Below are 14,819 nucleotides of genomic sequence, written 5' to 3' on the forward strand. Positions count from 1 at the left end.
ACTTCTGTGATTCTGTGCATAAGAAAAGCAACCATGTATAAACTGTGATCACTGTTACACAAGTACCATGAATCCTGTGCAAAGTATGTCATGGAAGGTATCAACAGAAAATTATGAATTATTAAGTATGTTTATCTTTATATGTATCTGTCAGCTTTGTTTCTGAAGTTATGGATAGAGGCTATGTACTTGTATCTTAAACCAGTGAATCTGGGTAAAGTGGCTATCAGACAAGTGTTAATTCCAATAACACCACTAGAGTCCAAGCCTCCTCCTGCTCCAGTCAGTGACAAAACTATCATTGTCCTCAGTTAGAGTAGGATCAACCCCAAGATGCCTTATCTTTGTACTCTGTAAGAGACACTCACAATCACACAGTATATATACAGAAGTGCTGTTATTTACGCATCCTTTACTCTGGAGTATATTGAATAGACACTTGGAAGAGCCACCAGTTGGAGACCTTAGCTTGATACCATAGCATCTACATAACACTTCAGCAGGGCTACAGTTGTGCTACTAAATTGGGAAGTTTGGAGCAATGGAATTCATGCATTGTTTCTGAAGTGGCAGAAACAATAACCAATATGGTCCAGAGCACTTTTTGTTTAGATTATCATGAGGTTCAATCAAATCTGGGATTCACAATCTATCATCATCCAATTTTTAAATTGACAGCCATTGAGTTACCTCTGTACGAAAGCACAATAATGCATTTATATCTGCCATACCAGGAATCCTAGACCACTGTGCTATGACAGGTTACATAATTAGTCATCAGTTTTACACCACATATCATCTTCATAGCTGATAGATTACTTGACTTGGTTCTCATGCCCATGTGATATCATGACTTTTTAGCTACTAGTGATATTCATAAAATGCTATGAATTGCATTTTAGAACAAAGTAGGACAATGATGATGATTATTGTACATAAGAAAGAGCAGACAACTATTTCTATTTCTTGTTGCTTTTATTGCTAAAATAATCCATCTTTACTGTTAAAATAATCCAGTTACTGGGTTAGCCCGAAATGCACAAAAGTTCTGTACAGTGTCAGTAATGATATATTTATTAGTGTTTGGAATTCTAGGCATAATGTGAGAAAGCAAACCATTTTGCATGCTAATCCCCAGTTAAATTTAAATGCTGAATGGTATTTCACACCATGGACTGGCCATAACATTTGAAGCCCGTTAAAATGAGAAAGTGTATTTAAGTGGTGGTTTTGAAATGATGGATAGGCCATGTGTGGCCTCTTTACTCAGAGATAAATTTCACCTTATGTGCCAAAGCTGGAGATCCTTATTCAGGCTGTTGAGATTAGTAACACAGTATATATTTTGTCATGGAGCATGACTCTTCTATGGAACTATTTTTCTATTCTGCTGAAAAGGAGCCCGTTATAGTTTTATGTATATACTAGATAAAAGGTGCTTTGCAAAGCCAACTTCTCGTTTTGTGGCCCAAATAGGCATTGCTCATATGTGCCTTATCTATTTTCCCTATGCGTCTTCTATACACAGCAACACAGTACACAAGTGTACAACCTTTAGCCTTATTGCAGCTGTGCTTTCACTCACTCTTGCATTGGCAAGCCTAGAAAAACTGCTGAGCCAAATTCACCCCCGTTGTCAGAGGCTTTATAATAGATATTAATTTAGCCCAGTGTACCTGCCAAGTATCATTTCATGGATTAGGCTTTGTGACATTCTATACCTCAGAGGAGTGTCCTGTGACCCCCATATTTACTTTTGGTCCATATAAAGCAGTGTTTCTTAAACTGTGTTCTGTGGCACATCGTGTGCCGCAAGGCAGTCAGAGGTGCATGGAGGCGAACAACAGAGTTCAAAATGGCTGCCCTTAAAGGGGCAGGCAACCTTTTTGTTTGTTTTTGCGCAGTAACTTTCCCCTCGATCCTATTTTTCTTTTCTTTTCTTTTCTTTTTCTCAATAACTTTTCCCTGGCCCTTTTTTTTTTTTTTTTAACTTTTGCTTGACAAAAAAATCCTTGGTGTTCCTCACAAAAAAAAAATTGGTGTTCCTCCGTCTTAAAAAGTTTAAGAAACACTGATATAAAGCATCTGTAAAAATGGCTTTGATCTGCTGAAAGTCATTGTTCTATCTAAAGACGTATAGCATTAGTTCATATGAAGTTATGAGATTATGTTGTATGATTTTCACTAAAATATGCTGTTAGGGAATTGCCCAGATACCAACTCTCCAAAAACAACAAGGGAAGCTAACCAACACTTGGGTGGGCGTTGAACACATATCAGCAGCCACTGTCCTGCAAAGGGATTATAATTCAATGTCTCCCCTAAACAAGACCACACCAGGGGAATGCTCAACATTGCTTGGTGACTCAGCAATGCCAACCAATCATTCCTGGGCTTGTGTTGTCCAGGCACATGAAATGAGGATATAATATAGAGAACAGAGGCTGCTTGATTTGAGAGAAGTGTCTTCTCTCACCTACGCTGAAGGCAATGAGAACACTGGAGCTGAGGAGACTGGTCCCAAGGCTAACAGAGGACCAGGTATGAAAACTGTACCCAAGCAGCGAGAAAAACTGCTTAGTCCAGATATTGCCTAGTCTGATAATGTTGAGAACTTAGAATGAATGCTTATATTTTATTTTCCTTTGGTAATTTATTTCCTTCTGGTCTTTTTTATTTTGTCTATCAGTTCATAACTCCTTTAAATCCATCTTTTATAATCAGTAAGCTTATTCTTGTGTTTATCCTTCCCAGTGAGTTTGACTGAAGGTCTTGGTTAGGCTGCTCAGTTACAAAGACTGGTGTATGTCCAATTTCCATTGATGAAGTGAGAGACTAGAATCACTGCTCTCCCAAGAACTGCATTAATAAACTCGCATTACTCAAGAAAGGACCTTGAGCAGCACAAGATGGCATATTCTGGTGGTACAAGGCTGAGGAATAGGGGATTTAGCTGGTGCCTTCCTCTGTGTGATTCATAAGTGGTTCTGGGAGAATTCATGCAATCTAGCAGCATGTGGGGTTTGACATGTGGTTGTATGGAGTGGTAACAGCACCTGGAGGAGTTTGCTGCCTCTCACCAGGAGGGCATTGTGAGAGAGATCCTAGATTAAGTTAAGGGTCACATTGATCCCAGGTTGCACTGCTGGGTTGATGTCACAGGCTCACAAACATTAAAGGAGCCCACTTTGAACTTTGAGGAGGAAGCTTTTGAAAATTAGATTAATTCAATGTAAGTGCTCAATGTAAGTGCTCATTTGAGTTGTAACTGAAAAAGGTGAATAATTTCATGTATTGACCATGAATGGATAACAGAAGAGTTTCAGTTTTCCATTGCTAGTTTCCTCAATAAAATCTATTTTATCTTTCCTGTTACAGAGACAGATGGCTGCACCTACCTCTTAAATTTTCAGAAAACATTTACATTCAAGCAACAGTTTTTGTAAGCAAAGTGTTCTGGCCTCGGTGCTGTAGAGTCTGTTATTTAAAAACGGCTTTGCATCAGATTTTTTCCCAGAGGAAATATGGGCCACAGTGAGACAAAATGTGTTGCCTTATTCACATAAAACCCCTACTGAAGTCATTATGAGTTTTGTGTCACTAAGGCAAGCATGACCGTTCAGAGGTGGTGGTGCTGGTTAGGAGTTCTACTAACAAGAGTTTGATCCTCTCTGGTATATGAGAGAGTGGAGGCTGGTACCTGTGTGGGGGTCCAAGCTCTCCTTATCCAGTGTGGGGTTGCCCCTCCCTCCGCCTGCCCCTCAGGGTTGGAATTGCTGTTTACCCAAGCCCTGCCTCCTCCACTACCTGCCCATCTCTCACCACATGAGATTAGAATCACTGCTCCCCCAAGAACTGCCTACCTTCCATGAACCTCGCTACGCACACAAGGTTGTGGCACTGCTCGCCCACACCCTTCTTTCTGCCTCCTCCCCTGTGTGAGGCTGGGGGGGTTTCTGATCACCCAAACCCTACTTCCTACTTCCCCCAGGAACCTGGGGTCTGTGTTCATCTGAGTTTTGCCTGCTCTGCCTCCTGTGCATGGCTGTAGTCACTGCTTGGCTGAGCTTTGCCTGCAGCGCCGCCCTCAACACTCAGGGTTGCTGCTCCCACACCATTCTTGCCCCTCACCATGGCTACGTCTAGACTACATGGCTCCATCAATGGAGCCATGTAAAATAGTTTATTTGGCATAGTCAAAGACGCGGCGATTTAAATAATCCCCACTTTGTTAAAATAAAAGTGGCCGCCGCACTGTGCCGACGATCAGCTGATCTGGCACAGCGCGGCAGTCTAGGCGCGGCGCAGTTTCACGAGGCATACCAGAGCGGTCGACAAAGGCATCCATTGTCGACCGCGCCGTGTCTAAATTGTTGTGCTGTGCCGGATCAGCTGATTGTCGGCACAGCGCAGTAGCCATTTTTATTTTAATGACATGGGGATTATTTAAATCCCCGCATCTTTGACTATACCGAATAAACTATTTTACATGGCTCCGTCGACAGAGCCATGTAGTCTAGATGTAGCCCATGTGAAGTTGAGCTTGAGGCCCCCTCACCCCCGCCCCGTGCAAGGCTGGGTTCACCGCTCACCCAGTGGGGTTGCCATACTTCTAACTGCACAAAACTAAACATGTTTGCCATGCTCCCTGCCCTGCCCCACTCCTTCTCTTCGCACCCCCCCCTTACTCCATTCCCTCCCTCTGTCACGCACTCTCCACCACTCTCACTCATTTTTCACTGGACTGGGGCTGAAGGGTTTACATGCAAGAGGGGGCGCCTAGCTGGTGTGGGCGGTGAGACCAAGGGGCTCAGAAGGGGGCTCCTAGCTGAGGGTTGGATGTGAGATGGGGAAAGGGGCTCTAGGTTGTGGGATGCAGGCCCTGGGGTGGAGCAAAGGATGAGCAGGTTGGGGTGCAGGAGGCAGCGCCCATCTGGGGTTGAGGGGATTTGGTGTGTGAGAGGGGGCTCTGGGCTGAGGTTGGAGTGTGGGAGGAAGTAGACGGTCTGTCCTGGAAGTGCAGGCTACAGGGTGGGGCAGGAAATGAGGGGTTCAGGAAGTAGGCAGGAGTTGAGGGTTGAGGGGGTGGAAGTTTTGGGGTAGGGCCAGGGATGAGGGGTTTAGGGTGCAGCAGGAGAGGCCAGGCTGAGAGGTTCTGAGTGTAGGAGGGGGTTTGAGCTGAGGCAGGGGGTTGTGGAGCATGAGGAAGGTTGGGCTCCTGGAGGGATTTTGGGTGCGGGAGGGGGTTTAAGGGCTGAGGACTGGGACACTGTTGGGTATGGCCTATGGGTGCTGCTCACCTCGAGCGGCTTCCCAGAGGCACCCCTTCCAAAACTCCCATTGACCTATGGTTCCTGACCAATGGGAGCTGCGGAGTTGGTGCTTAGGGTGGGAGCAGCGTGTGGAGCCCCTGTGACCGTCACGCTGCTTAGGAGCCAAGGGACATGATGCTGCTTTCAGGAGCTACATGGAGCTAGGTAGAGAACCTGCCATCTTCACACCAACTCAACTGGCAGTTTCAATCAGTACCGCTGACTGGGCAATTAAAAATGTCCCTTTTCAGCTGGGTGTGCTGGTCAAAAACTGACTCTGTCTGCTGAGCCCAGCCTGCTCCCTGCTACCACACAAGGCTGGGTCGATGGATTGCCCAAGCCCTTCATGCCACCCTCCCCCACTGCAAGACTGGTAGCCCAAGTCCTTTCACCTTCCCCAATCAAGGCTGGAGGTCATTGCTTCTCTGAACCATTTCCATCCCTCCCCTGAATCAGGCTGAGATTGCCCACATTATGCCTGCTCCCGCCATCCTCCCCCACGAAGCAAAGGTCACTCCTCACCCCAGCCCCACCCCCGGCGCTGTCCTCTCTAGAGAGGGCTGGGACCATGCTTCACTTGAACTCTGCTTGCCCCCTCTGCTGTGAGGCTGGGGTTACTGCTCACTTTGAACCCTGACTTTCTGCCTCTTCCAGGCAAGTCTAGGGGGACTAGCGCACCCGAGCCCTGGTTCCATCCCTCCCCTGCATGAGCTCCCATGAACCCTGGCTGCCACATCCTCCTCCTCATGTGAGACTGGGCTCGCGTCACCCCAGGGCCCTGCCTGCCCTTCCCACCCCCACGCAGCCTCTGCCGTCTCTCCTGCACTGTGCTGGCATTACCACTTCCCCCTCTTCTTCTGCATTGCTCTGCACCACATCCCACTTTTTTGATCAAAGTGGAAATTTGTCCTGTTTCTTTTGCCAGCTGATGAAGTTGGCAAAAGCAAATTGGACAATGCCCCCTTTGCCAGACTGCAGCTTAAAAAAAAAAGGCATGTCCTGCCCCAAACAGGTCATATTCCTCACCTTAACAAGGTTGTACATGTAAGTGCAAAGTAGCAAGTGATGAATGAGAGGTGCACACACAAGCATTTTAAAGGCTCTTGCTGTGATAGGTTAAGCCTACCTACTAACTGGCTACTTAAATTCACTCCCGTGCAGAGGACTGCATGTCTCAAACACCTTTTAAAGACTCACACCTTCAAATAGGGTGTAAGGGATACACAGGGCCTACGATAGCACTCTGCAAGGGATGAATTTCACCCTACATCAGGAATGCTTGGCTAACCACCTGATTAGCTTGTTGTGGCTTTTGTTTAAATGACCTTTTAGACACAGTCTTGGCCCATTTGCTTGCTAACTTCCAGACTGTAAGCAGATAGGAATGGATCGTTACCACCATTCAGCACATAATCTTATCTGTGCGCACCTCATGTCTTCACTTGTACTTCAAAGACTAAATGACACACAAAACACCTTCACTGCATTAAACAAATGGTTAGACATCTGCAAGTCTTTGTAGATGTAAAGCATTACGGTAAAAAACAGTCATACAAAATACCTGGTCTCGACTATAGACCAGTTTGTATATTGCCATCCCATACCCAACTGGCAGAACCAGGGTGCCTGGGATGGTGTTCGGGTTATGCATGCTTTCAAAGTTAATAGATTTTCTATCTAGATGAAAACCCTATGTTATCCACAGCAAAATGAACCAGAAGGCTGAGGCAAAGACCCTGGATCCTACAGCCTTCTTGGGTTCTGAAAGACTTTTTCAGTGGTTTCATTTATCATATTTTAAAATTAGGTTTCTATGAATTAAATATGAAAATGACTAATACAATCTGTACAATATTCCCTGTGTTATATAGTTTGGTACTCCGTTGACTCGATAATGTATGCTCTCCACACGTTGTCATTGTGCTGCTGATTTCTATGATGACAATAGATATATCCATCATAGAATTTGTCAGCGAGAAGATGGAGGTTTTAGTGGCTGGTTAGAGAAAGTGTGGGAGGTAGATTGTGGTTGAGGATTAATATTAGCTGGATTTTTTAATTTCACTGCATCCTTCAGTTAAAATGATGAGCCATGATACAGTTAATACCTTTCTGAGCTATTTTTTCAAGCTGGGTGCAGGAAGACTCTGCAGCATCAGTTGACTTGGTTCACGTTTCCAACATTTTCTTCACAACTGTGAGGGCTCAACTGTTTTTTAATGTGACATTTTACAAGCTGTAGTGTAATACTGTGCCAAATGAAGGGCAAAAGGCCTGTAGCAAATTCTATGACCTCAGAACAGCATAATATATGACACCATCATTTAGATCACTGTTTCTCAACCTTTTTTTTTATAAAGTACCCCCAATACCTACAGTTTTCAGACACACAAAATGTTTTTCTACCATTGCAACACATTTGTTTAAACAACTTAATCGTAGCTGGGTGGGCAAGGAAATTTTTGGGTGTAAAAAGGACAAAAATAATAAAGCTCTATAAAAGTTAAAACAAAAATTCAGTTTTCTTCAAATTTCAGTTGTGTTGTGGTACCCCCCAGACTTCTCTCAAGTACCTCTACAGGTACTCATACCACTGGTTGAGAAACACTGATCTAGATGATCCCTTAAAATGGCTTGCTCTCCAGGGCAGCCCTCGCACTGCAAAAATATATGTAACACCCAATGGCAAATAGCAGCTGCTTCCTTCTGTTTCTGAAATGCTTCAGCTGGTTTAGAATGTTTGTTGTAAGGAGAAGTCACAACTATAAAGTCCAGAAGTTGTCTGTCTTCCATCAATCTTGTCATTCCTCTGTGTCATTACTGAAAGAGTTTCGGAAATATTTCTTGAGCTGGCAAAAAGAAAAATATATTAAATGCCTGTTTGGGTATGTAAGCCAGGGACTTCATTCTTGGAAATGATCCTGTGAGTCTGCTTTACCACTATACATCAGGGTAACTCCTATGTGTAAAACTTGTGCGAGAGAATGAAACTACTGACTTCAATGAGGCATACATGAAGGTAGTGCAGAATTTGGCTCTAGTTGTTCTCTTAAGAGGAGGTCCAGCCCTGAAGATTTGGTTAAACACTCTTAAGTGGAAAAGTGAAAAACTCTGATGATTATCCATCTGACTTTTTTTATCTAGATCGCTTTCTAGTTTCTCTTTATTGTTCAAGATACAAAGGCTTAGTGAAAAAGAAAAACACTTTCTTATTGATAGTAAAACACTATTGGTCATGAAAAGATTAATCATTTTCACTGTTACACAAAAACAGTGAAACTCTACATTCATGTACCTTTGCTGTCCATGTAAAATACTTCAAGTTGTTTTGCAGGTAAATGATACCTGCAAATTTCACACAGGTTGGCATAGATCTCAATCAATCACACACTGAGTTCTAGACTGGCAAGGCACTGCTGATACGAACCAGCCACATAGTAAAACTGAATTTATTACCATGAGCAACTACTGCTATTAACTTTGAGAATGCTACCCCACCCTTTCCCCCAGTCTCTTTAGTTTGTAAGTTATTTAAAATAAAGACTACAGCTTGGTAGGGGTATTTACAACATCTAGCACAAAGGGGCCCAAGCCTTGATTGGGCCTCTATCTACTACTGTAAAAAATACAATACAGGCTGAACCTCCAAAAACTCCCTTGTCCGGCAACATCCATGGTCCAGCAGGGGCTGGGACTGGAGCCCCAGTAGTACAGCTGGAGCTATGGCAGCCCCAGTAGCAGGGCTGGGACCGCAGCAGCTGTGGTAGCCCCAGTAATGGGGCTAGGGCCAGGGATGCAGCAGTAGTGGGCCTGGAGATGTGACAGCCCTGGTAGCGGAGGCAGGATGGGGCCACAGCAGCCGTGGCAGTCCCAGTAGCAGGACCAGGGCCGTGGCAGCCATAGCAGCCCCAGTAGTGGGGTTGGGGCTGAGGATGTGGCTGCCGCAGCAGCTCCAATAGCAGGATCGGAGCTGCGGAAGTCCAGGATGCCGGGGCTGCAGCAGCACGGCAGCCCAGCAGTGGGGCAGCTCGGGTCAGCAGTAGGGAGGGGAGCTGGTAGCAGAGCACCTCCCCTGGTCTGGCTAATTCCCTCGTTTAGGACCAGTCAGGTTCTGAGGGTGCCGGACCAGAGAGGTCCAACCTGTAGTAATCTGATGTCAGCATGTTCTGACATAAAAATACACAAGCAAGCAGAATAAAATGAATTCTTACACTTTGTAGAAAAGCCTTAAAGTCAATTTTTGGCTGGGGAGGTCCTTTTATTTCTTTTTTACCAGTGAGGAGTTCCCGTAGATCTGGCTCTGCTGTTGCTATAGCAAGAAATTGCATCTCAGGTGTTCCGTCCATTGAAGCTGATGGAGTTGATGGGAGCATTTCACTTCTCAGAACCCTTGGAAATACTATTTTTGAGCTCCCAGCTCTAGAATTCATAGTGTCAGCTGTATCTGGAACAACTTGCTTATTCTGGGCAGTTCTCTCTTCCCTGCAATCAGGGAGTCCAAGTTCTGAAAACAGATGGGATTGTTCTCCTAGTAATTGGTCCAGCTGCTGCAGAGAAAATAGGGAAGACATGCATATTGTAGTAATAAAAAATGATAAAAGGTATCAGGCAGTGATACACATGAGAGGTTATGAAGCATGCCCATTCTTAGTATTGGTCAAAAGAAGAGAAGTATAATTTGGCAGCTGAGATGCTGCTGTGAAAAGGATTTCAGTAACAAATTTCAATCCCATTTTAGTGTAAACAACTGACATGTTTGCCTTAGTAGAGGAGTTCTCAAACTGGGGAGTGGAACTTCTTTGGGGCATCACAGGGGCTATGTCTAGACTGCAGGCTTCTTTCGAAAGCATCTTTCAAAAGAGCCTCTTTCGAAAGAGAGCGTCTAGACTGCACGGAGAAATTTCGAAAAAGCGGCTTGCTTTTTCGAAAGAAAGCATCCAGTGAGTCTGGATGCTCTCTTTCGAAGACGGCCTCTTTACATTGAAGAACGCCTTCTTTCGAAAGAGGAGCTTTCGAAAGAAGGCGTTCTTCCTCGTGAAATGAGGTTTACCGCCATCGAAAGAAAAGCCGCGTTCTTTTGAAATAATTTCGAAAGAACGCGGCTTGAGTCTGGACGCAGGGGAAGTTTTTTTGGGAACAGGCTACTTTTCCCGAAAAAAACCCTGAGTGTGGACACGGCCAGGGTTAATACTTGGGGTGGGGAATTGCAAGCTGTCAACCTCTACCCCAAACCTGCTTTGTCTCCCACATTTATAATGATGTTAAATATATAAACAGGGGTTTTAATGTGAAAGGCTTTGTATGTGAAAGAGGTCATCAGTAAAAAAGTTTGAGAAAGTAGTTTAGTTTTTGCCTTAGTACACCCAGACAGACCTCTGTGGATGCCTGCAGGAGTCCTGGATTGAAACGGGTGTCCTCTAAAAATGTGCCGACTTGGATTCATCATTGTGTTCCATGCATTGTGTCTCACGCAGGCACTGCACAGTGAATGAATTCAATCTGGAAATGAGTACTGGAGAGCTCCTGTTGTGGAGGAGAAAGCCAGTGGGGAGGAGAAAGCCAGTGGGGATGTTGGGACAGGAGCAGGGCACTGTTTTGTCAATTCAGCTGTTCTGCCTCAGCTACTGTAAGTAACACTTAACCCAGGCAGAGCAATTGTAGGCAGAATAGAACTCTGGTGACCATCTCCCTGCTCTGCACCAAATGGAGATCTAAGACAGGGGAGAAGGAAGCCCCATTTGAGTTCTGTCTTAGGGCTCCTGTACACGGGGAAAACAACAAACACGGCAATAGCACAATAAATAATCCTCTACAGCTATGCGGGAGCCTGGAATAAGTCCCTGTGGGTATGTGTACCCTACAGAGAAGATTGAAGTGGCAGCTGTCGAACTTCCAAGGCTTGAATTAGTGGGTCTAGTGAAGACACGCTAATTTGAACTGAGGGGGGGCACTCTGGCCGCTGCCAGTAGTCCTGCCTCCACGAGGAGTAAGGGAAGTCGAAGGGAGAATATTTTCCCTTTGACTTCCTACTGTGTGAACAGTGCCAAAAGTCGAGTTAAGGTAATGTCATAAGCCAGCAGCTGGCACTCAAATGTGAACAGCTAAGTCATGGGAGTCAAGAAGCTGGAGGGTTCCATGCCAGTGGAGGGAGTTGCGGGAGAAGGGATTCTGTGGAAGGAAGAAGGAAAGTATTTCCCTAGATGCAAGTGAAAGCGAGTCCAGGGACAGGACTGTCAGAGATGGCTGGATTGAGACTAGTGGTGTACACTGGGGACATAGGGTCACATGAGGCAGGGGAAGGCTGAGTAGTCATGGACCAACAAATCCCACCAGGCCAGAGCCCTAGACTGAGCAACCACTTTTTCAGGCTAGTGCATCCCAGATTTATTGTCACCCCTGGCAGGAGTGGAAGGCTTTAGGGCATGGGCATGGGGTCAAGATCTTGGGTACTTGCAGAAGTGGAATGGTGCTATTATTTCACTGTTTTCAGTTCCCCTCAGTCCCTCATCCCCTTTCAGCCCATGGGTCTGTACCCATCTCCTGGCCTAATTAAATGGTCTCAGGACCCTGTGTGCAATTGGGTGTTTTTGTTTCAGGGGCTTCCAGGTCCATCTAAGCAAAGCAGGTTGATGCCCCACCTGAAGAGAAACAGGTGCAGACAGGCTGCCTTAGGATACCAACCTGTACCTGTGTCCAGCACAGAGAAAGGGAGCTGGGTTGGTAAAATGCTTTATAGCAGCAACTGCTTAATTGGGCTGAGAATTATGCTTAATGGGGACACCCTTCAAATAATTGAGGAGTGCTTAAATCTTGTGTGGGTTTTAATCTCATGCTGCCTCTATTTACTGCCCAAACAAGAGCTTTCAGTGGCTTCATAGCCGTGCAACATTCTCTCTGTACATCAACTGTTTCATTACTGACTGCTCATGGCTGTTTTATTTCTTTCATATTAACTGCAGACAATGTGCAACAATGCCAAATTAATCCTCACTGCACCTACCAAACATGTTCATTTTTTTGCAGTCTCTAATCAGCTTTCATTAATTGAAAACATGCCTTGTGATGTTCATACAGAAATGGTTGCTTTGAGCATATGCTTACATGGCTGCAAGTGATGCAGCAATTCTAAAACCATAGTGAATGGTCTGGAGGAAAGGCGATGACATTTTTTGGTTGTAAAATCAAATATGTCAAGAAATTGGTGATCAGTTGTAGATCTGACAAAATATGAAGTCCCCTCTTTCCAAAGAGAAAACTTCTGTTCTGCATCTGACAGCAGTTTATTACTACAATATTTGTTGGGTTTAACATTTTTTCGATGTTGAAAATTGTAGTTGCATGGCCAGTATGACTAGTGAATCATGACTTTTTAGTGCTTTGGGGTTTGAAGCATCTTGAAGGGGCTGATTTTCAAAAGGTGGAACCTCTGCATTTTCTGAAAGCAAAGCCTATTGAGGAGTCACAGGCTGGGCACCCAAAAATGGAAGTATCCAGTATACCTAGTCCCTTTTTGAAACTCAAGGCCACAGGCCAAATCAGATGACACAAACTTTGTTGGTTTGGTCACGTGTTCAACTCAGAAAATTATATGGAAGCCACATAGACATGCACTACTCACTATGACATTGCATCAGTAAAAGGCAACAGTATAAAGAGTCTTTAAACTAGATTCCTTTTCCCAGTGTTTCAGAAGAATAGCACAACGTACCATTAGAATTCCCTCCCTAACCTGGCGAGATCGATCATTCAGCTGATATTCCAGTTCAGAAACTTCACGACGAACAGCTTGACGCAAGACCTGCAGTTGTCTTTTTTCCTCTCTGTAGCAGAAAAACAGTCACGTGAATAGTGGCGATTGGCAAAACATTCATTTCTCCTTCATGCTACTCATACTCTGCTGTTTCATACACACCACAGAGCATTCTACAGCCTAATGAATAACCCAGCAGTACCAGAGCCATGTCGTTCCTTTACTGTCTTTCATTGTACAGGCTGTGAATTTGTGTGTCTGTCATTCAAAAGAAATCCCTGGCATTTGTTCAACCCAACTGCAGACAACCCAACTAAACAACCAACCATTATGAGTTATGACATTACAAAAACAAAACAACCCCCCTCCAAGATATCTCCCCCACCAATTCTAAACAATGAATAAATGCTTTCCAGTCAAAAATACCTTGTTTGACTAATTGCCAACTTTGCCCAGACTACCCTCCAATGCCAAGGAACTGCACATGAAAAAATTCAGTCAGAAGTTAGAGATATCATTGTGTAGACAACTACCCGATTAACTGATAAGCATGGGGACTATCGAACAGTTGTATATCTGCAAAAATTTCATGTGGTTACAGGACTATTCAATTACCTCTAGAAGACCCATCACACTGATCTGTGGATACTAAAATTCCTTTTCATTTCCTGGGTGGGCACAATATGTGATAGCACCTTCATGACTGGGGACGTCATACTCATGAAGAATCCCAGTCACTGAATCAGAGAAGTATCAGAGACAGTGTATATTTGTTGATACATATTATAAATCCCTTATGTACACAAAACTTTAATGCAACAGAAACTGTTTGTAGCAATGGTGGGCACATGTTGCCCACTGGGGTTCTGTGTATAACCTATAAAACATTTTATTTGTTGTTGCACATGCACAGGGTTGCCAGAGTCTGCTGATTTTCACCCATGTAGTTTTTCCTTATTGGTACTACAAAAAAGTGACACATATGTAAAGAATATAAAGTGAGGTATGTGCTGTTTGCATACAACATTGTGAGAGCTGTGTGCTCTCTCTGTATCTGATCAGTGTTGCTGTGGTTCATTCGGCACACCCTGCAACTTCTAAGTATGCAAGCACAGTTAGCAAAGCCATGCTATCCCGGGAGACTATCTTGGGGTACATCTAAACTGCAGAGTTTTTTTGAGATACCGGAGGTATCCCAGAAAAGTTCGACTGCATCCAAGGAACACGTCTGCTTTTCCAAAAAACATTTTGGAAAAGCAGACGCATTTTTTTCAGCATCCCTATAAACCTGATGTTCTGAAAGAGGGTTTTTTTCCCCAACATTTAGCCCAGTGTACATGGGCCAAATATCAGAAAAGCCTCTTTCAGAAGAAAAGCGGAAAAAGATATGCAAATTGCAGTTCACAATTTCCGTGGTTTTTTTTCTGGCTTTTCTTTGTAGTCTAGACACAGCCTTGGTTACAACAGTTTTTAAGCCCACTGGGATGAAGGAGAGCCACTCACTAGCCTAGGATGTTCCTCATTGTCTTATAAAATACTTTGACATAGAATTATAGAACTGGAAGGACGTCACAAAGTCATCAAGTCCAGACCCCATCTAGACCATCCCTAACAGACATTTGTTTAATCTGCTCTTAAAAATCTCCAAAGATGAAGATTCCACAATCTCCCTAGGCAATTTATTCTAGTGCTTAACCACCCTGACAGTTAGAAAGTTTTTCCTAATGTCCAACCTAAACTTCCCTTGCTGCAATTTA

The 14,819-nt window shown here is 44.3% G+C and overlaps 1 protein-coding gene across 1 annotated transcript in view; it reads right to left on the reverse strand.

The window, feature by feature from the left end:
• Positions 1-9,250: 9,250 nt before the first annotated feature.
• Positions 9,251-14,819, reverse strand: part of ITPRID1 (ITPR interacting domain containing 1) — a 52,176-nt gene continuing 46,607 nt past the window's right edge. Inside the window, exons 9-10 of the mRNA XM_089776559.1 lie at positions 13,021-13,132; positions 9,251-9,859 (exon numbers count right to left, since the gene is read on the reverse strand). Of these exons, the coding sequence (XP_089632685.1) occupies positions 9,407-9,859; positions 13,021-13,132 (565 nt within the window). The 3' untranslated portion in view covers positions 9,251-9,406. The remainder of the gene's footprint in view (positions 9,860-13,020; positions 13,133-14,819) is intronic.

Source organism: Pelodiscus sinensis, chromosome 2 (assembly GCF_052426305.1).
Source record: "Pelodiscus sinensis isolate ZL-2025 chromosome 2, ASM5242630v1, whole genome shotgun sequence".
In the NCBI taxonomy this organism is placed as follows: Eukaryota; Metazoa; Chordata; order Testudines; family Trionychidae; genus Pelodiscus; species Pelodiscus sinensis.